The sequence below is a fragment of the Oenanthe melanoleuca genome, chromosome 3, assembly GCF_029582105.1.
Source record: "Oenanthe melanoleuca isolate GR-GAL-2019-014 chromosome 3, OMel1.0, whole genome shotgun sequence".
NCBI lineage: Eukaryota > Metazoa > Chordata > Aves > Passeriformes > Muscicapidae > Oenanthe > Oenanthe melanoleuca.
In genome coordinates, this window is record NC_079336.1 from 3,216,148 (window position 1) to 3,240,401 (window position 24,254).

Here is a 24,254-nt window from a genome sequence, read left to right on the forward strand (position 1 = left end):
GATGGGCTCAGATCTGAATCTAGATGACTTCCAGAATTTCATGGAGTTTCAAGGTGCTACCTGGAGATCTGTGATTTTTCAGACTTTATGAAATTTCAGTTCAACTTGGATTTTTCCTGGGGTCTGGTCTGTATCCCACCAACCCCCCAGAGAATAAATTTTATGATTTTCATTAGAAACTGATTTAAGCTCTTGCCTCACTTTGTGTTTGAAGTATTTTGCCCTGTATGACTTAATTAGGTCACAAGAAGTAAGCAGCAGGCCTCTGCCCCACTGTTGCATTCAGCATCATTAGTGTTTGTAACTTGCTCTGTTATTATCTAAGAAGAGTTGCACAATTATTTTTATTTCAGTATATAATGCAATTTAGCCTACTGAAAAGAGAGGGAGGGAAAAAAAAAAAACCAACCCAGCACTGATTGTATATCCCACAGGACTTAATTAGTTCACAGCTTCGAGAATGCACTGGATAATGGGAAGACATGAATTAAATAATAAAAGGGAAAAGAAAAGTTCTAATGCTCACTCAGTACCTGTCCACCTCCACCTTGGCTGCATAATGAGACATCAGCTCTGGTGACACTGATGAGATGAGCAGAACACCCCAAAAACACGAGGAGGGGATGCTCATGGGAGGGTTTGGCCAGGCTTGGGTGGCTCTGAACCCATTAAGCTTAGTGAGCCTTCCAATTATTATTCCAGATTGCTGGACCAGACCTAATCATGATGCAAACATGCTGCTGGAGCAGTGCTTGCCTTCCACTGCCCCTCCTCTGCCTGCCCACGTGGCTGATGGAATCTTTGGCAGGGGGCTGATGCCAAGTGAGCCATGGGGAAGCTGAGCTGGTATCCCAGGGAATTCCCTGCAACCCTCAAGGGGTCTCTATTGAGGGATAGGAAGCTGATAAAAAATAACTTGCCAGATAAAAATGCCATCCTGGCATCCATGGCTCTGCCTGGGTGTGCTGTGCTGCCTTGAGTTAGTTTTTAATTTTCTTTGTTTGTTTTTAAGGGAAGGTCTTGGGATTTAAGGGGTGGCTTAGAGTATTGAGGATTTGTGAATTCTTAGCTTGGTGACTGATACAGGGGTAATTGCTTTGTTCACTTCTCATGAAAAAAAAATAAAAACCCTGTGTCTGAGATATGTACAATCACCTCAAAAATCCTCTCTGTTCATCTTCCACTTAATATAATCAGGACTAGATTTTCAAATCCCTTGGATTCCTCTGCAGATCTCAGAATCATTCTTTTCCTTCTTTTTCAGCCTTTTTTTTCCCCCTACTTACCATTTCTCTTGATGCCAAAGCACTTGGAGGTGAGGGAAGCAATGCAATGGTTTCAAGCAGTGGAGATGTTTGGTGATTTACAAGGTGGCAAAGCCTGGGCAGCTTTCAGGGAGCTTGGGAGGGGCTCTGGAAGCCCAGGGCACTCTGCACATAAAGGGCTGTTACTTTATCACAGCAGGGCTGGTGCAATCATAGATTGGTTTGGGTTGGAAAGGACCTTAAAGATCATCTCATTCCAGCCCCAGCTCCTGAGCAAGTTCTCCATCTGTGAGGTTACAAGTGATGGGGAGTGACTCTTGTGCTCTCATTTTAGAGCTGTCCTCATGATGTGTGGGTGTTTGATGGGTGCATTTTTGAGGGTGAAGGGCTCATACTCAGCAGTCCATGAGAGAAACACTACAGCAGGCTGAGAGTATTTAATCAGTGTAGGGATCATGGAGTCACAGAATGGTTTGGGTGGGAAAGAATCTTTAAAAGATCACCCAGTCCCAATGCCACGGGCAGGGACACCTTCCACCATCCCAGGTTGCTCCAAGTCCTGTCCAACCTGGGCTTGGACACTCCCAGGGATGGGGAAGGAACAGAGCAGATTCCAGTTTGATATGGAGTTTGAGTGGGTTAATAAAACAGCTGGCCTCTTCTCCACTTGAAGAATAATTATGATATAATAAGATATTTTATTCCTGTGTATCCATTTAGAGAGTGCAAACCTTTTATCTGGCCATGGGGATCACAACTTGCTGAGGTTTGGGAATAGTTTCACTGGATTTATTAGCAAGTATCCTGGTAGAACCTGAATTTATGTTGTCTTGGGCTGTGAGTAGAGTTCCTGGCTCCTTTGGCAGTGCAACCAGCCAAAAAAAGCCAGCATGGGACATCAGGAATGGGGCTAGGGGAAACTCTTCCATGATATTTTGTGTGTATTTTCATAAATATGCACTTTAAACAGCCCAGCAAGCCCACCCTTGTATTTCCAAATTCCCTGTTTTCTTAACTTTATATCTTGATGCCAGTGTTATTTTCAGAAGGAGGTGGGGAGTGCAATAAAACCCACCAGACCCTCACAGAAAAGACGTGGAACACTCCATAAAAAAAAAACCAAAAAACAAAAAACCCTAATAAAAATAAAGCCACAAAACCATTTTTGGGGTGTGGGGGCTGCTGGAGCAGAGAGGTACCATCTGCAAGGTTGTTAAGATGTAGAGAACCAAGATGGGCTCCCCAGTAACCACAGGCAATGTGAAGAGATAAATGGTTGACCCGAGCCCGTGTCAGGCAAGGATTGATGCCACTATCAGCCCCAGTGCCTTTGCAATGATTTTTTAAAAAATCTCTGATAGAGTGTGTTATCTAGTTACTGGCACGAGGGCAATGGCCTAGAGGCAGCAGGGAGGAGGGGGTGAGGAAGAAGGAAAGGAGGAGAGAGAAAGGAAAAAAAAAGGTCATTCCAGGAGGACAATTTCTGTTGGACTAAATGAGAAAATAAAGGTGTTGCTCTGGAAGGGGAAGGTAAATAAATAAATACTAGGAAAAAGGGGCTGCTAGGTGTGTGAGGAAAGGATAAGCAAAATTGCATCTCTTCTTTTCTCTGTTTTTATTTTTTTTAATTTTTTTTTTTTCCTTTTAATGGGTTCAGCCTTGGGCTGCAATGGGAAATTTAGGAGATGTGCTTCTGGTGTTGTTTTATTTTCCTTTAACTTTTTGCTTCCCAATTTGAGGTTTAACCATTTCCTCTCCTGCTGTCAGATGAAAAATAAAGGACTGAACTGCAACTTTCTCTTCCCCCCCACCCACATTGAGAAAAACCTCTTCTTTTGATTTGCAATCCCACCATGTTTCCAATGTTTCTAAGGAGATTATTTCCTGAATTGTAAGTGGCTTTTCAGAGAACACTCCTTTCCCCATCTCTCATACAGTTTCACTGAGAACTGCATTGGGAGCCATGCCCAGGATGTCCTAGGATGGAGTAACACTGCAATCCAAAACATCTCAAAGCTTTTCCACTGTGTGTGAAATCAGAACTGAACATGGCATAGGTTAATGAGAACATCTTTTTTTTTTCTTCTTCCCCATCTTCATGCCTACTCCCAACCCTTAAGAGAAACATTTGGAGTGAAAAGTGGCATTTTGGAAGTGCTCCTCCAGCAAATCTTTCCCTTCCTGCCCAGAAGGGTCAGGAGGGTGTGGGAGGCTCCCTGAGTGACTGTGGGCTCCTGTCCTCTCCACTTGCTCCCAGGTGATTGCACAGAGTGTTGTTGCCACTTTCCTGTTTAATTATGACAGAAACTCTAATTGATTCCTTCAGCAATTCAGCATTTTGGAAAGGGGAGCGTTGTCTGTGTTTGAAACCATGGCTTTGGTTCTCCATCTGTGGAATTACATCCTGGTCTGACAGGATGGTTTGGGTTGGAAAGGTCTTTAAAAGATGTAGATCCTTCCACCAGGCTGGTGTCTCAAAGCCTGGCTTTGTGTCCTTGGGGGAAGGGAGTGGGAATGTTGGGACTGTGCTGGGGTGTCCAGCCTGGGCTCTGGCTGAAACTGGAGGAAGCCTTGTGCCTTCTCCTGCTGCCCATCTGGAATTTGGTGGGAAAACTTGGAGACACACCTAGGCCAGGCTTGTTCTGCACTGGAGCATGGCTTGGCATGGCTGATGGTCTTGTCCTTTGTGTGATGTGGGACAAAGCTGCTCCTTCCAGCCCCTCGTGTCACTCACAGGGGACAGTGCCACCCTCTGATTATCCTCTCCCCAGTCCCAAACAGAGCAGCACCTTGGGCTGGATGCTCCACACGTGTTTTTTGGGTTCCAGAGGCATTGGCTGACCTACAGCTCCTTCCCAAATATTCTGGGGTCTGGTTCAGCACCCAGCAAGGACTAGGCATGTGGTCACACTCTAGTGAAATCTGGGAGGTTTCAGCGGCATACTGGCCAGAGTGGGATCTTTGAAGGGATTCTTGATGTAACTGGGCCATGGATGTAGCTCTGAAGTTCTGAGTTTGGTGCCTGTCCTCTTGCCTCGAGGGCAAGGCCAGGTGTCCCACCCATTCCACAAGAAGTGAGGGGAAGCCTTGGGTAAAGTGGGAGGGAAACACAGTTATGTTCAACTAATTTGGAAAAAAAAAAATCAATCCAGAGGACAACAAAAGCCTGAAAGTTTGGTCTTGTAGCAAACCACTGGTAGTGATGGAGAGACAATCATCTTGTATCATGATTTCCTCTGTGCACAGAGTTTAGAGTGAGGAATAGAGAAAGGACAAATAGCATTGTTTAGGGTTTTTATAAAGTTTGATTTTTTCCTGGTTTTGTCACTGTTGGTGCTATCATTATGTTTAGCATAGACTAAAAATGCAAACTAGTTGTACAGCTAGAGGAAAAAAACCAATTTAAAGCAGAGAGCTTTCAGTTCAAGGAGTGTTTATTAATAACTTACAAAAACAATTGCTGTAGCAGGAGGGAAAACCAGAGCTCTTTGCCACTATGAATCTACTCTTGGCTTCCCAATGCCTCTAAGGAAAGGGTTAATTCTTTGTGGCTGCCAGTAAAAGCAAGCTGTTTTCGTGATGAGCCTGTAATAGGCGGGTGATAGACTGGCTTAACAACTGCTCTAAATGCCGGGTACCACCCCCTGACTGGCAGCTCCCTAAGTGGGAGCCCCTCGTGTCCAATCTGTCCTCGTGAATTGCTGCAGAGCAAAGGACTTCATTAAGGGATCGTAAGGGGAGCTCGTAAAAATCAGCAAATAATTAGGCTGGGCAGGAGAGAAGGGGACTGAGAGCGCTGTGGTCCCCCTGAAGAAAAGCAGATGTGCCAGGGCAGGGAAGCTCAGGTGAAGTGGGTGCTATAAACACTTAGCTCTGAACGCTGGCTCTTCTCAATAAAGCTCAGTTCAGCCCCCTCTATGACTTTAACAAAATATTCCCAGTCAGCTCCCTGGGTGGTGGAGGGCTGGGAGCTGTTTGCTCATATTCAGTTAAATTTCAAATGTCAGAGCTCGTTAGTGGTGATTTTAGCCACAGACAGTTTGTGAGGAGCTGGGCAAATTTGAACTTCCTCCAATAAAATTGAGGAAAGAGATTGCTGTTTTGCTTGTTGATTTATTTTGCTGCTTTCACACATCTTCCCTGGGTCTGGGATTGTGATCAGGGGTCAGCTTCACCCACTTAGGGTTATAGTGCTCCCTCTTTCACACACACTCTCTTGCTCTTTCATTCTCTAATTCACCTTTATTTGCAGCTTTTCCTCCTGCCTTCACCTGTGTTTGGTGAGCAGAAGATGCAATTTTTGCTTTCAGTGTTGAGGGGAGCTTTTCTCTGAGCTCCTAGGAGGGCAGGCACAGGAAGGCAGCACAGACATTCTGTCTTAGATTTAGGTAAGATATTTGGGAGAAATCCTTCCTTGTGAGGGTGGGGAGACTCTGGTACAGGTTCCTAGAGAAGCTTTGGCTACCCCATCCCTATGAATGTTCAACACCAGGTTGAATGGGGCTTGCAGCAACCTGGGATAGTGGAAGGTGTCCCCTGCTCTGGCAGAGAGTTAAATCTAAATGGTCTTTAAGGTCCTTTCACACCCAAACCAGTCTGTGACTGTGTGATTCTCTGAAATGAATTGGTTCAGAAGAAGTTGGGCAGGCAGTGTTGTTCTGCAGTTACTTTTTGGGAACTCTTTTGTGGTGAGTCAGGGGATGGAGCCACTGAGCTAAAAATGAGACTTCAAAGCTGAGATGGCTCAGACAGAGTTGCAGAAATTGATTTTCTTCTGTGCTGAAAGGGCTGCAGGTCCTGGTCACTGGCACAGCCCCAAGCCAATGTTGCTCATTGTTCAGGAGGGAGTTTCTGCATTGTCAGGTACATGAAGGGTTTGAATACAGGTACCATGGGTAACAATTCTGGGTGAGTTTCTCCAGGTGGTGATAGCTGGTGTTTCCACTTTTACCCACATCCTATTTGCTGTGTGTGCACTGGGATGGTGCCCAACTCTCTCCAGAATGAAATTCACCCTTGGAATATTACTCAGCACTCATCTGCATCCTTTAGCACTTGGATGCAGCCAGATACTGGGGTAAGGATGTGGCAGCAGGGATCCTTGGGCAGAAGGACCCTGGGTTTTATATCCTGCCAGATGCTTAACAGGCAGACAAGTGTGTGTGGGAGGGCAGAGAGGGAAGGCCATGGAGTGTTTTGTTGCAGGGGATCTGCATTCCCAACAAAGATGAGCTGTTACAGACAGAGGGATGTCTTTACAGCTCAAACAGCAGCAGTTTGTGCTTTCTGCTCAAAGGCCTCTCAGTTCAGAGGGCAGTGTGTTGGTGGAGAGGTTCTCTCTCACGATAGGCTCTCATCTTGTCTGATTTGAATGAAGTTTGGACTAAAATCTCCTGAAATGACAAGAGCAGCTACTGTCCCATGACGTGTGTGATGCTCTCCTCAGCAGAAGCGTTCTCATTCAGGGCAAGTGGTTCAAAGTGCACTGAATTAACTTCAGCTGCCTTCTGGCTTCTGCTGTGGGGCTGCCTGCACCCTTGAAATCATGTGTCGTGCCACTGTGAGCTCAAACTACTGAAAAAAATTAAAATTAAATAGATGGAAGCGCTGTTCTACCGAAAAGCAGTTCTAATTTTAGCTACATAAAATAAATGTGTAAAAATGTACATATCTGCTGCAGACATTCTCATTTCAAAGGTGTCTTGTGTTGGGAATGTTCTCCCCTCTTTGTGCAGCTCCTTGCAGAGTAGGTTGGGAGGTTTTATTTGATTTATCACAGTTAAAGAGACACCCCTGACTGCAGCAAAATGACATGGGTGTTCCCAGTGTTCCAAATGCCCCTCAGTGCTCAGATTCCCATTAGGAACTGCCAAATTCAGCTTGGAGGGACAGGGCAAAGGTGGCTTTGCTGGGTGTGACATCTTCCTTGCCCCCATCACCCAGTGATACCCTGTTGCTTCTGTGACCTTTCCTGCAGGAGTGCCACCTTCACCTTTTTACCTCTGTGGCAGATAAGTGTTGTTGATGATGACAATAAAGATAGCAGAGAGCACTCTCCCTCTTGGTTGCCCCATCTGGGCTGTGTTTGATCCGAAGGGCCGGCGTTCCAGGCAGATTGCACTATCAGATGGAGCTGGCTCTGTTTCCTGCATTATTCTTCCTGGCTGTACCACATTATGCAATTATGTTTGCATTTAAACCTGGGCACTTACCTGTAATGATGCTGTGGCTCAGTGCACGATACATTAGAGCAGCAGATAATGCACACAGATAGGCTGAGGGCAGCATGCTGTTGATGTGCTAAAGCTAAACAGGACACCCAGTCTGAGAGGGGGCTCTGAAAGCTTGCAGCTTGGCAGGAGCTGCTCCACTACCTCTCATTACTGAAGTAGCAGCTGTGCAGGGTGGGATTCTCCACCTGAGAATTGTCTCCATCACAGAAGTCACACAGCAGCACTGGTGGTCGCTGCCACCCACTTCTCCAGGAGCAGGACAGTCTTGGTGGCTGCTGGGAGTCCCAAACCCTGCATCCCTACAGCACAACGTGAGAGGAAATTATTCTTTCAAGACCTAAAGGAGGCTTAGAGGAAGGCTGGAGAGGGATTTTTCACTGAGTAATAGGACAAGGGGTAATTGTCTTAAGCTAAAAGTGTTTTTAGATTAGATATTTTGAATAAATTCTTTGCTAAAGGATGGTGAAGCTGTGGCACATGTTTCCCAGAGTATCTGTTGCTGCCCAATCCCTGGAAGTGACCAAGGCCAGGCTGGATGGGGCATGGAACAACCTGGGATAGTGGAAGGTGTCCCTGCCCATGGCAAGAGGATGAGCTTTAAGGACCCAGATTTAAGGACCCAGCTTTAAGGACCCTCCCAGTCCAAACCATTCCCATTCAGTGATGCACCTTAGAGAAGTGACTGTGCCTCTGCTGCTGGCCAAGCCCTTTACACCTCACTACACCTGCAGTCATCCCTGTGATGCACTGATAATCATAAATACTCTGCATCAGAACCTACCCTGGGTGGATGGTCTTGCCCAGTAATGATCAATGGCCCTGATGCTTTGGCTGAGGAGATGTGGATGCAGTTAATGCAGTTAATGTTTTTCCTTGGATTGTGTGGTTTTGATGTCTGGCTGCTGTATTTTATGCATAGGACAGACCAAGCAGACAGTTTGCCCTCTTCCAATCACTTTTCAGTCAGGTTTGCTATGGAGATGGTTTGTGCATTAACTCACCTGTACTCCCTATATAACTCACCTATGTGCTTCCCTGGGGGCTGTGGGAAAATCAGAGATCCCACACTGGTGTTCTGACCTTCACAGCAGACTTGGCACTCTTGCAAAGGGTTCTAAAACACATGGAATCCCACCTCAAATTGAGGAAGAACTTCTTTACACTGAGGGTGGCAGAGCACTGCAACAGCTGCCCAGGGAGGGAGTTCCCATTCCAAACACACCTGGAGGTGCTCCTGTGTCACCTGCTCTGGGTGACCCTGCCCTGGCAGATCTCCAGAAGTCCTTTCCATCCCAAACATCTCTGTGATCTGGTATATCTTCCTGCCTGATCCAAAAAACCCCATCGTCATCTCTCTCTGGCACTGTTGGGGTGGATGAGCCTCGCTCCTCCCATTTACTGCATTTACTCCATTTACTGCAGCACCATTCAGAAATCCTGCTTGCTGACACACAATTTGGTTACTTTTCCTGCAGGTGGTGGGGAAATTACTGAGCTGATATTTGCACTGCAATGTTTGCTCTCAGATCAGTAAGTGTAACTCAGGATCAATTGGGAGGCAATATTTGCACAGTGCAAGGGCTGACACAGTCACCAGGCTTGGTTATCCTGCTTGTGCCAACAACTTGATGCTGTAATTTTCTCATCACCATTAAATTGCTGGTTTTAATTTGTCTCAGAAGCCTCTGTACTTTGAGAAATGGCTGGTCTAGAGAGATGTAAATTATGTGTGCCCTGTAACTGTGTTCTGGAAAGGAAAACCCAGTCCTGTTGTGTCTAAACTGGAAGGTTGTGCTGAATTCCTCAATGTGTTTACACCCACAGGATTTTCAGCAAGTTGGGCTTAAAACTCTGCACTGGGATAGTTCCCACTGTAATAAATAATCTGTCTCTGAATATCATGCTGTAAATAAACATTGGAAGGATTCTTGTGAATTAACAAGGAGTTACCAGGCAGAAAATAAACATTCAATGAAACAAGGCTCTTCATGTGCTCCAAGACAGTTCCTCTGCTTCCCAGGGTGTTTTCTTTAATATTTGAAATTGAGATTTCTGATTTTAGTTTCTTTTTATCCTCCCACCACGACCCTGAGAGACCCAAGAACAACACTTTGGTCTTTGTGTGAGTGTGGTAAAGAGACAGGGACCTTCCCAGAGGTGTCATGGTTTGTTTGATTAAGGAGTGGATTAATAGTGTCCATATCCCTCCATTATTTGGTGTTTTACATGGAATTTGGGTGAGTTTTGTTGCCTGTGTGTATGAAGATGGGATATATACCTGGGATATGCCCTCCTGACAACAGTGATGTCTTTTCAGCACCCTCCCTACAAAAGCACCATTAGATTGAACTAATCCTGTGTGTCCTTAATTAAATACTTCTGGAGCAAGGAGCCTTACCTTCTGTGCTTCAAAATTACACTGATTACTCCCTTGCTGAATAAACCTTTTTTTAAATTATTTTTGCTCATTGTTTCTTAAGTGGCTTTGCTGGTTTTGTTTGGGTTTGTTATTCTTTTCTTTTTAACAGAAATTAAGCTGTTTCTCATGCCATTGTCCCTTGCAAACTGGCTTGAGACTGACTTGTGCCATGGCCTCTGACCTCCAAAACTGCCCACTCATTTTTTTCCTGAACTAATCAGCTCGATGAACTATTTACAGTTGGCTTTTGGGTCTTCTCACTGCTTCTGTGGCTGCCCCTGTCTGAGTAATTAATGATGCTGTGGCTTGTTTATGGTCTTGAGTTACTAATGCTCTTGGCTGCAAATGCATTTTTACCTCTGGGACAAGCCAGTTTCCTGGTTCTAGTCCCACCTCACCAGCCCAGGTCAATTTTTTGTGTGTAAACAGATTTATCCTCTAATAGTTTGGGAGAGACTAGAGTCATTCATCAGTCCCATAGAGAACATGCCCAGCCACATTCTTCCCTTCTTGTGCCTGTGAGACTCAGCAAAAGTCAGAAAGATTTCTGCAGGACAGCTGAAATTAAAACAAATAAGAAAAAGGGGAAAATAATCCTTTCTTTTTAACTCAGGGTACAAGCAGTCTCAGTTAAAAATAAAGATATTGGATAGAAATCACATGAACCCAGCCCTGGTCCTGCTGTATCAATGCTTTTGGGAACAATTAAAGAGGAACCTGTGGGATAATCCCACCTGCATTTGAAAGCTGGGGTAGAGAGTGAAGTTACACAGCAGCAAATGATGCAGACAGGGATAAAAATATCACCTTGTGGCCTTGGGTTTGTTTGGTTTGTTGGGTTATGTCCCAGTCAGTCATGTCAAGAATACTAAGTCATAAGGGAAAACTGAGCTTGGTCTCCTGTTCTCTCTGGAAACCTGTTCAGTCTCTCCATGCAGGTGCACTCAGAAGTATTCTGTTCATTTCCATCCTTGGTTTATTCATAGCTACCATTCCTTTCAGTCTTCTTGGGGATAATGTTGTCTGTTGGCATAAATTATTATTTTTTTCACAGTGTGTAGCTCTCTAGAAATATTGCCTTCTCCTGCTTTTTTTCTTGTTTAGTTTAGTTTTGGTTGGTTGGTTTTTGTTTTTGTTCTGGTACTGTTATTTATTTATTTGTTAATTTTTTGAATGTGTCTAAGGCTACTTCCTTAGTGATTTGTGACTTGAGCATAACAATTTTTGCCATTTTTGGAAGCATTTATTTCAGAAATTAGAAGAAGACAGTCCCATTATCTCTCTAAATTTGTTTCCCAGTTTGGTTACCAGTGTCTGCTCAGGTTACCCATGGTTGGGATTTTTGGGGTGTCCTGAGCAGGGCCAGGAGTTGGAATCAATGATTCTTCCAACTCTGGATATTCCATGATTCCAGAAAATACAAGTGATAAAGGTGAGTGTGGTGCTTTCACTGAGAGGATGGAAGTAGATTTTCCATTTCAAGTTTTTCCAGGGGTTCTCCTTTCTCTCTTACTTTCTTCTCCCTCACATCCAGCTTGGACATGCCTCAATCAATGGCAAATTTGGAACACTGTAGTGATGTGCAATGAAAAAAAGTCCTTTATGATGTTGCTGAACATACTGTAGGATCCACCAGACTCCTTTTGCTCTCTGATTTCCTAAGAAACTCAGTACAGGCTACTTAAATATTTGAAGGCAGCTTCTCTGGAATTGCTGGATGGTCAAGAGAAATGCTGCAAATAAATTCTACTAATTTCTTTTTGGGAGTCAGAATTCATATATTTGTCTACATAATGAGGCATTGTGCTTTGCTCTTAGTAGAGAGAATTTTTTTTATTTCTTTAAAGCTTTATTCTTGTTTTACACAGTATAAGATATTTTCTGTTCTCTTTGGGATGGCCCCATTCCATCTTTTCCACAAAGCTGTATATATGCCTTCATTCTCTCAGTGAGCAAAATTCTTATACACTGCAGGGAATGAAAAGACAATTGCAGAAGTCCTCTGGTTTTGGTTTATATAGAAAAAGCACTTTTACACTGAGTGGTGAAGTGCAGGCAGGAGGCTGCTCTTAAAGAACATGAATGAGAATCCTGTCATTGTCTTGGGGATGCTGTTATACAGAGGAAGACCTCCCCACACCAATTGAAATTCCATTGTTTTCCAGTTTTTGTGAGTATTTTTCAGTTAATTTGGCAAAGGGTTAGAGGTGTGACAAGCAGGAGTGGCAGGGAATGATGCCAAGAGACAGGTTCAGCTTCTCTGGGCACTGGGCAGCATTTTGCTTGTTAATTCTACTGACTGTAGCAAATAACTTGCATTTGCATCCCTTTCAAGTGTGTGTAGGAGGGAGGAGCCTGCACCAATTTGTCTGGTTAATTATAGATGTTCTACCCACCTTCCTAATTGCTCCTTCATTAAGAAGTAGCTTGTTTCTTTTTTTTTTTCCCTAGGAGCTAAAGATAATCAACTTTTGTTTGTTTCTGTAAATATTTTTTTTTTCTGCCCTTGAGGAGATAATTATTTCTATTGTTGCATGAAGATGGTGGCCAATACATGAGGAATAATTAGAGCAGATGGCTGAAAATACTTCCCTTGTAAAAGACATCTAGTATAATAAAATACCTCCCCTCCTCTTTTGTCTCCTTCAAACACACGTTTATACTCCCTTCAGGTGGATGGGAGTTGGGTGAGGGGGTGTAAATCTTTTCCTGATGTATTAAACTGAGGAGCTGCTCAGAGTTCACAGCCTGGAAAGCCAGCTCCCTGTATCCATCACTGAAATTGAAGTGTTTTCAGCTGTGGTGTGGAGTCCTGGCTGTGAGGTGTGGGGGGATCTGCTCTGCTCTCCATCACTGGAGTGTTCACCTTGTCTCTCCTGGTGGCTGAGCACAGCAATGCTTGCTCTCCATCACTGGAGTGTTCACCTTGTCTCTCCTGGTGGCTGAGCACAGCAATGCTTGCTCTCCATCACTGGGAGGGTTCACTTTGTCCCTTGTGGTGGCTGAGCACAGCAATGCTTGCTCTCCATCACTGGGAGGGTTCACCTTGTCTCTGGTGGTGCCTGAGCACAGCAATGCTTGTTCTCCATCACTGGAGTGTTCACCTTGTCTCTCCTGGTGGCTGAGCACAGCAATGCTTGCTGTCCATCACTGGGAGGGTTCACTTTGTCCCTTGTGGTGGCTGAGCACAGCAATGCTTGCTCTCCATCACTGGGAAGGTTCACCTTGTCTCTGGTGGTGCCTGAGCACAGCAAAGCTTGCTCTCCATCACTGGGAGGGTTCACCTTATCTCTCCTGGTGGTGGCTGAGCACAGCAATGCTTGCTCTCCATCACTGGGAGGGTTCACCTTATCTCTCCTGGTGTTGCCTGAGCACAGCAATGCTTGCTGTCCATCACTGGGAGTGTTCACCTTGTCTCTGGTGGTGGCTGAGCACAGCAATGCTTGCTCTCCATCACTGGGAGGGTTCACCTTGTCTCTCCTGGTGGCTGAGCACAGCAGTGCTTGCTCTCCATCACTGGAGTGTTCACCTTGTCTCTGGTGTTGCCTGAGCACAGCAATGCTTGCTCTCCATCACTGGAGTGTTCACCTTGTCTCTGGTGTTGCCTGAGCACAGCAATGCTTGCTCTCCATCACTGGAGTGTGCACCTTGTCTCTCCTGGTGGCTGAGCACAGCAATGCTTGCTCTCCATCACTGGGAGGGTTCACCTTGTCTCTGGTGGTGGCTGAGCACAGCAATGCTTGCTCTCCATCACTGGGAGGGTTCACCTTGTCTCTGGTGGTGCCTGAGCACAGCAAAGCTTGCTCTCCATCACTGGGAGGGTTCACCTTGTCTCTCCTGGTGGCTGAGCACAGCAATGCTTGCTCTCCATCACTGGGAAGGTTCACCTTGTCTCTGGTGGTGCCTGAGCACAGCAAAGCTTGCTCTCCATCACTGGGAGGGTTCACCTTGTCTCTGGTGGTGGCTGAGCACAGCAATGCTTGCTGTCCATCACTGGGAGGGTTCACCTTGTCTCTGGTGGTGGCTGAGCACAGCAATGCTTGCTCTCCATCACTGGGAGGGTTCACCTTGTCTCTGGTGGTGCCTGAGCACAGCAATGCTTGCTCTCCATCACTGGGAGGGTTCACCTTGTCTCTGGTGGTGGCTGAGCACAGCAAAGCTTGCTCTCCATCACTGGGAGGGTTCACCTTGTCTCTCCTGGTGGCTGAGCACAGCAGTGCTTGCTGTCCATACCCACTGCTCAAGTGGCAATTTGTCAGCACCCAGCACAGTCTGCTCCCCTGGCTTCCAGTCTCTGCTGTGTGCAATCTCTGCAGCATCCCAAACCTTTGTCCATTCCTGGATGTGCTCACTGGGACAGGGGAACCTTCTTCCTTCTAAAGACTGAAGGAACCACACCTGCTCCATGTCCTATCACTGGGTCTGGGGAGGGGATAAATCTGTCTGCTGGGGGTGGAGCTGGTGGGAAAACCCTCCTGCTTTCAGGATTGTCCCTCTGGCCCTGTCACAGGTAACCCTCAGCTGGAACCCACAGCCTGGAGCATGGAATGGTTTGGGTTGGGAGTGACATCAAAGAAAATATTCTTTTAAAACTCCTGCCATGGGCAGGGACACCTTCCACTATCCCAGGTTGCTCCAAGCCCCATCCAGCCTGGCCTTGGACACTTCCAGGGATCCAGGGGCAGCCACAGCTTCTCTGGGCACCCTGTTCCAGGGCCTCACAGTGAAGAATTTCTCCTTAAAATCTAGGGCAGAAGGGAGAATAGTGAGCATAGCAGGAAGCAGGGTCTGTGTTTAACTACATCACTACTTCTTTGTTTTATTTTAAAATTTATTTTCTGATGAGAGGATGAAAGCTCTTCTCTTTGTGCCTGTGACTGTTGTTGCAGTCCTTTCTTGGGACTGCACTCTAAACAAGCCCCACTTAACTAACAAAATTGTAAAGTTATCCAAAATTGTGATCAAGTGATCTGTTCTGTGTCTAAACAGGAGCTTCTCAGCCCTCTAAAGCCCAAACATTGCATTTTGGCATCCTTCCCATTTGTGAATTGTTTACCAGCCTGGGTGTGAATGCAAGTTTTCCACTGTTATTTATTCAGTTGTTGCAGTCACTGCTGCTGTTTCTGAGCCCTGATAGTCACAGGCACCAGCTGACAAACTGATCCTGAGAGATTGTGTCCCCAAAGGCTGACAGAAAGGCAACCCCAGCCTGGCTGACAACAGCAGCAGCTAAAAAACATAAAATGGAAAGAAATCTGCCTGGAAAATGAAAAAAAAAAAAGAAGGTACAGTAGGCAGGAAAGAGGGTAAGGTGCTGAATTGCAAAGAGATTGTGTCTCTTTTATTGTATGCTGCAAAAATGTTATTTTTATTTTTGTGCTGGTAAAACCACTACATGAAATTGGTGTTTCCACATGGTTCAACCGAAGCCACAACATTTTTACATAATTTTTTTTTTTAAAAGATATGATTGGGAATGATTTGATACCTCCCCAAATTAACCTGTGTTGTAACAAACTATGGGCTGAGTACACAAGGTTTGGGCTTGATATGAGTTGTGCATAGAAAGAATCTCAGAATATTCTGAGCTGGAAGGGACCCACAAGGATAATTGAGTACAACTCCTGGCTCTCACAGGACACCCCAGAAATCCCATCATGTGCCTGAGAGCTTTGTCCAAAAGCTTCTGAGCTCCATCCAGCTTGGGGCTCTGATCTGCAGACCCTTTTCCAGTGCCCAAATTCCCTCTGGGTAAAAATCCTTGCCCTAGCAAGTAAAATTTGCTGTGGCCATGACACATTCCAAATGGAGGTCAGAGCTGGAAAGCACTTGCAGGACTCTGCTCATTGAATTTTCAGGTCAGATCCCTTCCCAGCTCCTTCTGCTCTTTGGTGCCCCAGGAAGAACAACTGGGGTTTCTTAGGGATTCCCAGTGCTGGTGATTTCCCACCCACAGGAGGTTTCTGCCCATATTTTGCAGGTTTGGCTCCCTGCTGGTTTAATGCCATCTGCTGTGCTGGATTCTAAATGTGAAATATTGCCAGAGTGGGTTTTCTCTGGATGTGTGATGTGAGGGCACACCCTGCCACAGTTTGGGGGATGATTTTACATGTTTAGTTCAGGTAATAATTATTTATTTAACTCATTACATTGTAGAAAATACACAGCCAGAAGAGACTCATGCCTGCTGCTCTTCAGCCTTACTGAGAAATATTTCAATTAAACACCAGAGGTCAAATACAGGGTGCCAGGCAGGGAAAAAAAAAAAAACAAAAAAAACAAAAAACAACAACAACAACAACAACAACAAAAAAAAAAAAAAAAAAAAAAAAACCAAAAAAAAAACCAAAAACAAAAAACAAAAACACTAGTGTGAGGGATGTTGTGATTCTGTGATTCTGTCACCCACCCTGCTTAATGTTTATGTTCTTTTACCATGGGCTGTTTAAACAGAACTGGGTATAAACACCACCACCCTTCAGCAAAGGAACTTAAGAATTCTGTTGCAGCTGGAAATTGCACTGGGCTTTTCCCCCAGAAATCAGGGAGGATAATCATATGGGATTCACAAAGGTGAGGAAAACTCATCTTTGAGGTGGCTCAGGGCAGGTGTTTCACTAAACTTGCATTAGACCACACCCTCTTCTCTCAGAGATCTTAAGGAGATGCTCTTTCATCTTAGGGAAGGGTGCAGGTCTGAAAGAGAAGTGACCAAACAAAATTGTTTGATGTCTTTTCTCAATCCCTACAGAGCTGTCTTCCCTCTAACCCCCCTGTACTTTCCTCTGTGCTGTGGTAATTTAAAGTCTATTCCTTGAGCAAACCCCCTTCTCTCCTCCTAAAACAGATTCTTGGGATTTGTTCTCTCTGTGGTAATGCAAGGATAGTAAAAGTGACTGTAAACAGCTCTAGATCTTGTGTTATTAGCTGATGTTCACCTGTTTAATTTTATTCATAAAGAACTAAAAATACAAATCAGAAATCACTTGAAAGACACACAGGTGATGCCCATGACAGTGGACCAAGCCAGGCATCTTCTCACTGGAAACTTTTAGGTATGGACTGGGTGGAAAAATAGAGGATTTTATGACCTTGATTACCTCATTTTCTCCCTCTGTGAGGGTGCTGAGCCCCTGGCACAGGGTGCAGAGAAGCTGTGGCTGTCCCTGGACCCCTGGCAGTGTCCAAGGTCAGGCTGGATGGGTTTGGAGCAGCCTGGGATAGTGGAAGGTGTCCCTGCTCATGGAAAAGGGTGGAAAGAGCTGATCTTTAAAGTCCCTCCCAACCCAAACCATTCTGTGATTCTCTGATTCCACTGTCATGTACAAAGTCTGAGATTTCTGTACCAAATGCTGTTGGTAGAACTGACCAGATACTGAGTCCTCTAAGAGGTGACAGCAGAAACTGATCAAGCTCAACTGACTTTAGCTAGAGAGAAGCTTAAGTGAAGAACTAGAGTGTTTTCTAGTTAGAAATCCCTAGCTGCCATCTTAAAACTAAAAAAGGTCAAATTCAGAAGAGGAATTGATTCTTCTTAACCCTTGCAGGGCTTCTCTCAGCAGCTCACTGAGTGCTAGCAGGAAGATCTGGTACATTCCTTACAGCCTTGCTTGCCCATTAGAGTGGAAGGTTCTAAATGATTTCAGAGGGTCAGAGTGATGTCAGAGTGACTTGAAGGCATTCAGCAAACCTTCTCAACCAAATGTTGCTGTGGATCCCACCAGTTCACAGCTGCCTCCTCCAGTGCTGTGCTGGTGGCATTGGCAGCATTTGTGCCCGACAGGAATTTATGGAATTTGTAATTTTATTGGCTTGATAAGCACTGCACACACCTTTCCATGAATTGTCCCCTCCTCTGCCATAAAAACAAGTTTAATTAGCTGTTTTTCAGTGGATCTGTTGTATATTTTATACAGTCTGCTTCATTGCATTGTAAGTGAAGAGTAATCACAGTCTCTCTGGAAAGATAATGGGTAAAGGCATCTATCCTTTCAGCTGGAAATTTGTCCTAAATCTCTGAGCTATATATGTTTACAACCAATGAAAATTAAACTTGTCCTACTACCTTTACCAACTATGCAGTAATTTTACTTTAGTAATGATGAAGTGGTTCACTCCCTCTGACACCAGAGTTTTAGCTCCCAAGAATTTTTCACTTCCTGTGTGTTAATGTAGTCCCAGGCTTCATTCTGGACTGAACCAAGTTAATTCCCTTTGGAGAGAAAGGACAGAATGGGCTGTAGAAAATCCCAGCATCCAGCCAGGGTGGATATCAAGCAATTGTATCATTTGGCCTGGGAACCGTCACTCATTCCCTGGTGTAAATAATTAGAATAGAAGGATGACAGAGTGGTTTGGGTGGGAAAGACCTTACGGCTCATCTGAAGGTCCATGGGCAGGGACACCTCCCACTGGAACAGGGTGCTCAGGGACAGCACTATGGGAGATATTCTATAAAACATCAGGCACATAAACCTGAAAGCAGCACAGTCAAAGAGAATAATGATCATAACACCCCCATTATTGATTCACCTCAACTCAGCTCCACAGCAAAAGCTTTAATGCACTCAGTGTGCTCCATTTGAAAATGCAGTAACTCTGTTTTGCTTTTGTCTTGAGGTTATTCTTTCCACTGCTGTTTTGGATTAGCACAGCCTAGTGTGGACCACAAATATTTCCATGTCTGGTTTTCCCCCACCACCCCCTCAGATGAGTTGAGGATGTTCTTGCTGGTTCACATACGAGACAAAATAATACGTTTTGGATGTCTATGTCCCCACTTGTGCACACATGTCCAGGCAAAAATATCCACACTTTCTTCAAGAAATTCGCCATCAGGGCCCTAAACAACCTGGTCTAGTGGGAGGTGTCACTGCCCATGGCAGGGGGATTGGAAGGAAATGACCTTTGAGGTCTTTCCAACCCCAAAAAATTATGTGATTCTATAAAACCTTCACTGCAAAGTACATGCTTGAAGTTTAGAGATGAGGAGGAATCTTTAAACTCAGGAGTCACTTTGCCATTGCACATCATGAGTCAGTCTATTAGCAGTTTTCCAGTTATTCAGTGCTTTATTTGGAGCTGCTGTGCTCACCGTCAAAGCAGAGGCAATAATAACACTGGAGAAGCTGAGAAAGCTAAAAAGATATTTGAGATGAGGAGTGTCTGCCTAAATGAGGATGAGCAGCAGGAGACACTTTGGGAGAAAAAAAAACCCCAAACAAAACAACAAAAAACCTCTGAAGCAGAATACTGCCCATCCAGCAGGATGCTTTAATTCCAAGCTCTTCAGGCTGTTTTTCTGCCATTGCCAGGAAAGCACAGTGCAGTTCTGCTTGTCGGGAGGCAGAGAGACACACACCAGCAAACCTGGGGTCGGTCTGCAGCCAGACCCGCAGCAAATCCCTCATTCTCCAGACCAGGATGGGACAAGGGGCAGCCCCCAAATTGTGTCAGGAAGGCCAGGAACATCTCCAGCGCCAGTATCCATCTATTCCTTGCCGTCACCTCGCCCAGAGCCCGGCAGAGATGCCAAAGCCGCGCTGCTCGCAGCTTTGCCATCTCCTCCGCTGTTCTCCGGGCAAACCGGGGAAGGCTGAGCTTGGATCTTCCCCGCACCTTTGTGTTCGCAGCTCGCCCTCCAGCTGTGCGGCCGCTGGGACGAGGACTCCAGCTGGGCTGCGGGCCGCCCGCCGCGAGATGGCGACAATGTCACGATAGAGCGCGGCCGGACGCTGCTGCTGGGGACCGCCACGAGCATCCTCAACCTGCTGCGGCTCGCAGGTCTGCTCTCCCTCCCCCAGGATGGGCTTTTCCTCATCTCCCGGCCCGTCCCAGCATCCCAGCAAGAATTTAAATGTTCTATGAGCAGAAGGAATTGTTTATGACAATATAAGCAAAATTCCCCCTTTTTTTTTTTCCCTAATCTACCAAAATTGCTGCTGTCCTGAGCAGTGTTCAATGATAAGGGCACTGCTGATAACAAAAATCTGCTTTGCTCTGTTTGAGGCAGGTGTGTCACAAACACCTGTACAAAATTGTTGACATTATAGAATTGCAGGTCACAACTGTCAAATGCAAGGAATGATCCCAAATCCTAGAGCACAGCTGGTGGGCAGTAAGTAAATAACTGAGCACAGTTATGATGGGAAACTCTGGATTTCCATACCCATACACAGACCCAGAATGAATGTGAGACAGGCAGATCTCTGTGCATGCCAAAGTAAGAATTCAAAGGACTTTTGAATCCAGAAATATTCTCTCCTGGAAGTTAGATCCTGGTTGTGGAAACTGCTGTACCCATGCCTGGTATTGAGGGAATGAGTTGTGCTGGTGAAATTGCTTGCTCAAAGTTATGCCTCTGCTGAAATAATGAAAGCAGGAGGTTTTATATGTTTAAAGACCAGGATCATTGGTGGTAAAATTGCTTTTATACTAAAATAACATTAAAAGTTTTTCTTTGAGATGATGGTGAATCTCATGCATATGACAATTATATTTTATTTTAAATTTGAATGATAATTTGATAAAGAAAAATGTTTGCAAGTTTATCCCTATCATGAAAACATTTCCAAAACTGGTTAAAATTGCTCAGTCTAGACTCAGAGGCTTTCAAGAATTGCTACATCAGACATCATTCCCATTTAAAAACAAAATTAAAAATCAGCTGGGCTTTTGAGATTTAAAAAGTGAAACACTTTGGTACAATTCTTTTCCCCAGTGAAAATTCTAAATCTGTGATTTAAGGTTCTTCTTAACCTCATTGTGATTATGCCATTCTTTAGAGGAGACAGGTCAGAACACCAGATTCCTTTTGGCTGCAAATCTTGATGAAAATTTTGGGGCTCATTCACTGACATTGTGAAGAATTGAGGCAAAATACTGGAGCAGAAACCCTCTGAATTTTGAACCTATTCAAAGGCTCATTTGATCTATGAGTCAGCCCTTGTGAAGCTACCAGAGCTCTGATTGAATTTAATGAAGTCTGGAGTAGGATCTTTATGACTTTGGCTCATCTGACATTCAGATCCCTCTTTGTCATGTTTTCCAAGAAGCCAATTCAGTTAGAAAAGCAGCATTAGAATATTCCAGATGTAATTATATCCTCCAGTGTTACGTACCAAATGGAGGAACCAAACATTTTCGAAACAATAACCTGCATGGGAATTGTTGATCTGAGCTTTGTGAAGTTGCCTGTTGCATCCACTCCCATTTGCAGAGTCCTCTGCCTGTGTTGCCTGGGTTAGATTTGGAATCAAGACCTGCTGAGTTCTACTCTGAAATCAGGCTGAGATTTATCTTTCCCCACCTTCCCTTTTTTTAAGCTGTCCAGCTCAGGGGAGTTGTTTAGGCTCCTGTATTGATAGAAACACACATCACCAAAGACCTGTTCATCTTAGGAATTGTAGCCACCCATCTCAGTCTGAATCAGGTGATCCCTCAGAGCAGCAGCTCCCAACTCTGTGAGCACATCAAATAATCAACCACTTTCCCCAGGTGCAAGATGGGCATGGCAGTAAAGCCCCAACCCCCAAGGTAGGTGTAAATATGTGCTTCCATTGAAACATCCCATTGCTGTTCTACCTGGAGAGATTTTCCTAGCTGGAGCTGGAGAATGGGATTAAATTGTAGCTCTGCTCCCTTTGGCTTTCATGACTCAGCATCAGGCTGGCTGTGCACTGTTAAGCTGAAAATACAAGGGTTTGTGGATGGAAAAATGCTGTAATGCTGTGGAATCCACTGCTGCTACACTGCCCATTTTCTGGTGCTCTGTCCAACAAACCCAACACATTTACAGGCCCATTTCATGAAAATCCCCTCTTTTAAAGCACCATGGGGATTTTGAATACTGTCCCTGTGTTGTCTCCTTTTGCAGGAATTATTTAAAGAGACATCAACTTCACATGCAGCCCTAAACTGACCCTTCTTAGGCTATATTAACACATATAGTGGTTCTGGGAATGAGAAGATTATCTGGGCAGAAGATCTGGAGGTCAAAACAATAGAAAAATAGGATTAGGCAGCTGGGTTCTGCTCAGTGCCACGAGGGCTCAGCAGTTTCTCCCTCCTCCTCAACAAGCAGAACATGAACATGTGAATATTGAGAGTGGAAACTTTAAAAATCAGGCTGTGAAATGGCTCAGACAGGACTGATTGGAGAAGAGATACAAGATAGACTGCAGATAATTCTGTATGTTCAGCAGATTGCAGTTATTTTTGTAATCCTGGCATCACAAGTATGGAAATATTTATGATAACCCAGGACAGATGGAAATTTCCTTTGCACAGGGGTTACACTGGAGGAGCTTTGTGTTTGATGGGTTGATACCTCAGACATGTGTTGTTGTCTTTGAAATTATGGTGGTCTAGGGAGCTCTGGAGACAAAAAAAAAAAAAAAAAAAGGAAAAAAAAAAAAGCTGTCTGGTCTTTCAGGAATTCCTTGGAGATGAATTTTGGGGTGACACTCCCAGTACTCCCCAGTGGAATTGAAGATCCCCACCTGGACAGTTGCTCTTGCAAAAACAATTTTGAGGTAGCCACTCTTGCAGGCATAAAGGAGAAGATTGCTTTGATCCTTTTATTGGAAAAGACTCATTTTCACTTAAAGAATCATTTATGTTGGAAAAGACCTCCAAGATCATGGAGTCCAAGCTTTAACCAAATACCAGCATGTCAACTAGACCAGAGCACTGAGTGCCACGTGCAGCTTTTCATTGATTCTCTGATTCTGTGAATATTTTGAATTTCTTGTAATCCACTCTTTGATCAGACTTTGGCCAGAATGGATCCTGTGATAAATCCAGGAGTAGGGAAAACAAAGATATTGATTTTGCTTGTCTTTTCTCTTCTTTGATGCTATTAGCAACAAGCATCAAATATTCACTGATACACCAACTTCAATAGCTGTCAAATAAACTGTGCTTCAGCTACTGCTGATAGAGATTGGGTTTTAATTCACTGAAAGAAGGAAAATGTGTTTCCTTCTGTTTTCTTCTCTGTGGCATCAACCAGTCCTTAAACTCATTTTTAAATCCCTTGTCAGTAGGCACAGATGGAACCAGTTCCTGTCATGGTGTTTTCTGTGCCATTTTGATCAATCCATGTGGGATATAGATTGTGATACCTTTTTTTTTTTTTTTTTTTTTTTTTTTTTTTTAGCAGGCAGTTTCCAGTTCATATTTTCTTTTTTTAATCAGGCAGAGACATTACAATTAAAATACCGTAAAAGTGATTCTGGCAGTATTGCAATAAGCATGTTTTTTAATTAAAGAAAGAACATGGGATGTACAAATAGTACCAGCTAATGGGAAATTTCATCCAATGTATTTTTTAATTGAGATTTAAAAGGAAGAAAAGTCAGCTCTATTTCTCTGTCACTGTGTGATATTTTCCTACATTGTTACAGTGAGCCTTCAATAATTAGTCTCAGAGCTTTAGAATCCTCTCTGTTTTCATGGAAAACTGTGAAAGGCATGAGTTCTTTATTTTTCAGTATATTTTTCTGCAGGGATTTAGTGTTGCCCAGTGGAGTGCAACTCACAGATGTGGACATTCCTGGAGGAAAGGTTTTAATTCCTGAATCTGAAGCAGTTTAAGGTGTGGGTCTTTTCAGGTCCTTCCCCAGCTGCAACCCTGGTTCATGTTTGGGTGTGGACTGCAGGTTTATTTTGCCATCATGTTTCACATGGGTTACAGGATGTGTGTTGGATTCTCACTTGCCAATTAAATTGATTTGCTGTAACTTCAGCAGCTCCTGAGACGCCTGTGGGATGTTTCACAGTGAGCAGATCTGTGGAAGCCAATCTGGCCAAGAACTGGACAGATCTTTGGCAGAGACTGAGCAGAAACCCCAGGCTGCACCATCTCTGTCCTCTGGTCACTGTCATGGAAGGAGGGAAGCACAGAATCACAGAGTGGTTTGGGTTGGAATGGACCCTAAATCTCAACTCATTCCTTCCCCTGCCATGGGCAGGGACACTTTCCAGTATCCCAGGGTGCTCCAATCCTCATCCAACCTGGCCTTGGACATTTCCAGGGGCAGCCACAGCTTCTCTGGGCACCCTGAGCCAGGTCTCACCACCCTCACAGGGAAGAACTTCTCCCCAGTATCCCATATAATCTCACCCTCCTTCAGCTTAAGACATTTATTTTTGTCCTGTCCCTCCATCCCTTGTCCCCAGTCCCTCTCCAGCTCTCCTGGAGCCCCTTCAGGCTCTGCAAGGGGCTCTGAGCTCTCCCTGGATCCTTCTCTGCTCCAGGTGAGCACCCCCAGCTCAGACACCCTGGAGTGTCTGCACCTCTTCCCCACCAAGTCAGCTCTCCCAGATCCACCCAGG

At 44.7% G+C, this 24,254-nt stretch overlaps 1 protein-coding gene across 1 annotated transcript in view; it reads left to right on the forward strand.

Annotated features, from left to right (window-relative positions):
• Positions 1 to 24,254, forward strand: part of PKHD1 (PKHD1 ciliary IPT domain containing fibrocystin/polyductin) — a 233,032-nt gene that overhangs the window by 57,539 nt on the left and 151,239 nt on the right. Inside the window, exon 36 of the mRNA XM_056488194.1 lies at positions 19,550 to 19,700. Within this exon, the coding sequence (XP_056344169.1) occupies positions 19,550 to 19,700 (151 nt within the window). The remainder of the gene's footprint in view (positions 1 to 19,549; positions 19,701 to 24,254) is intronic.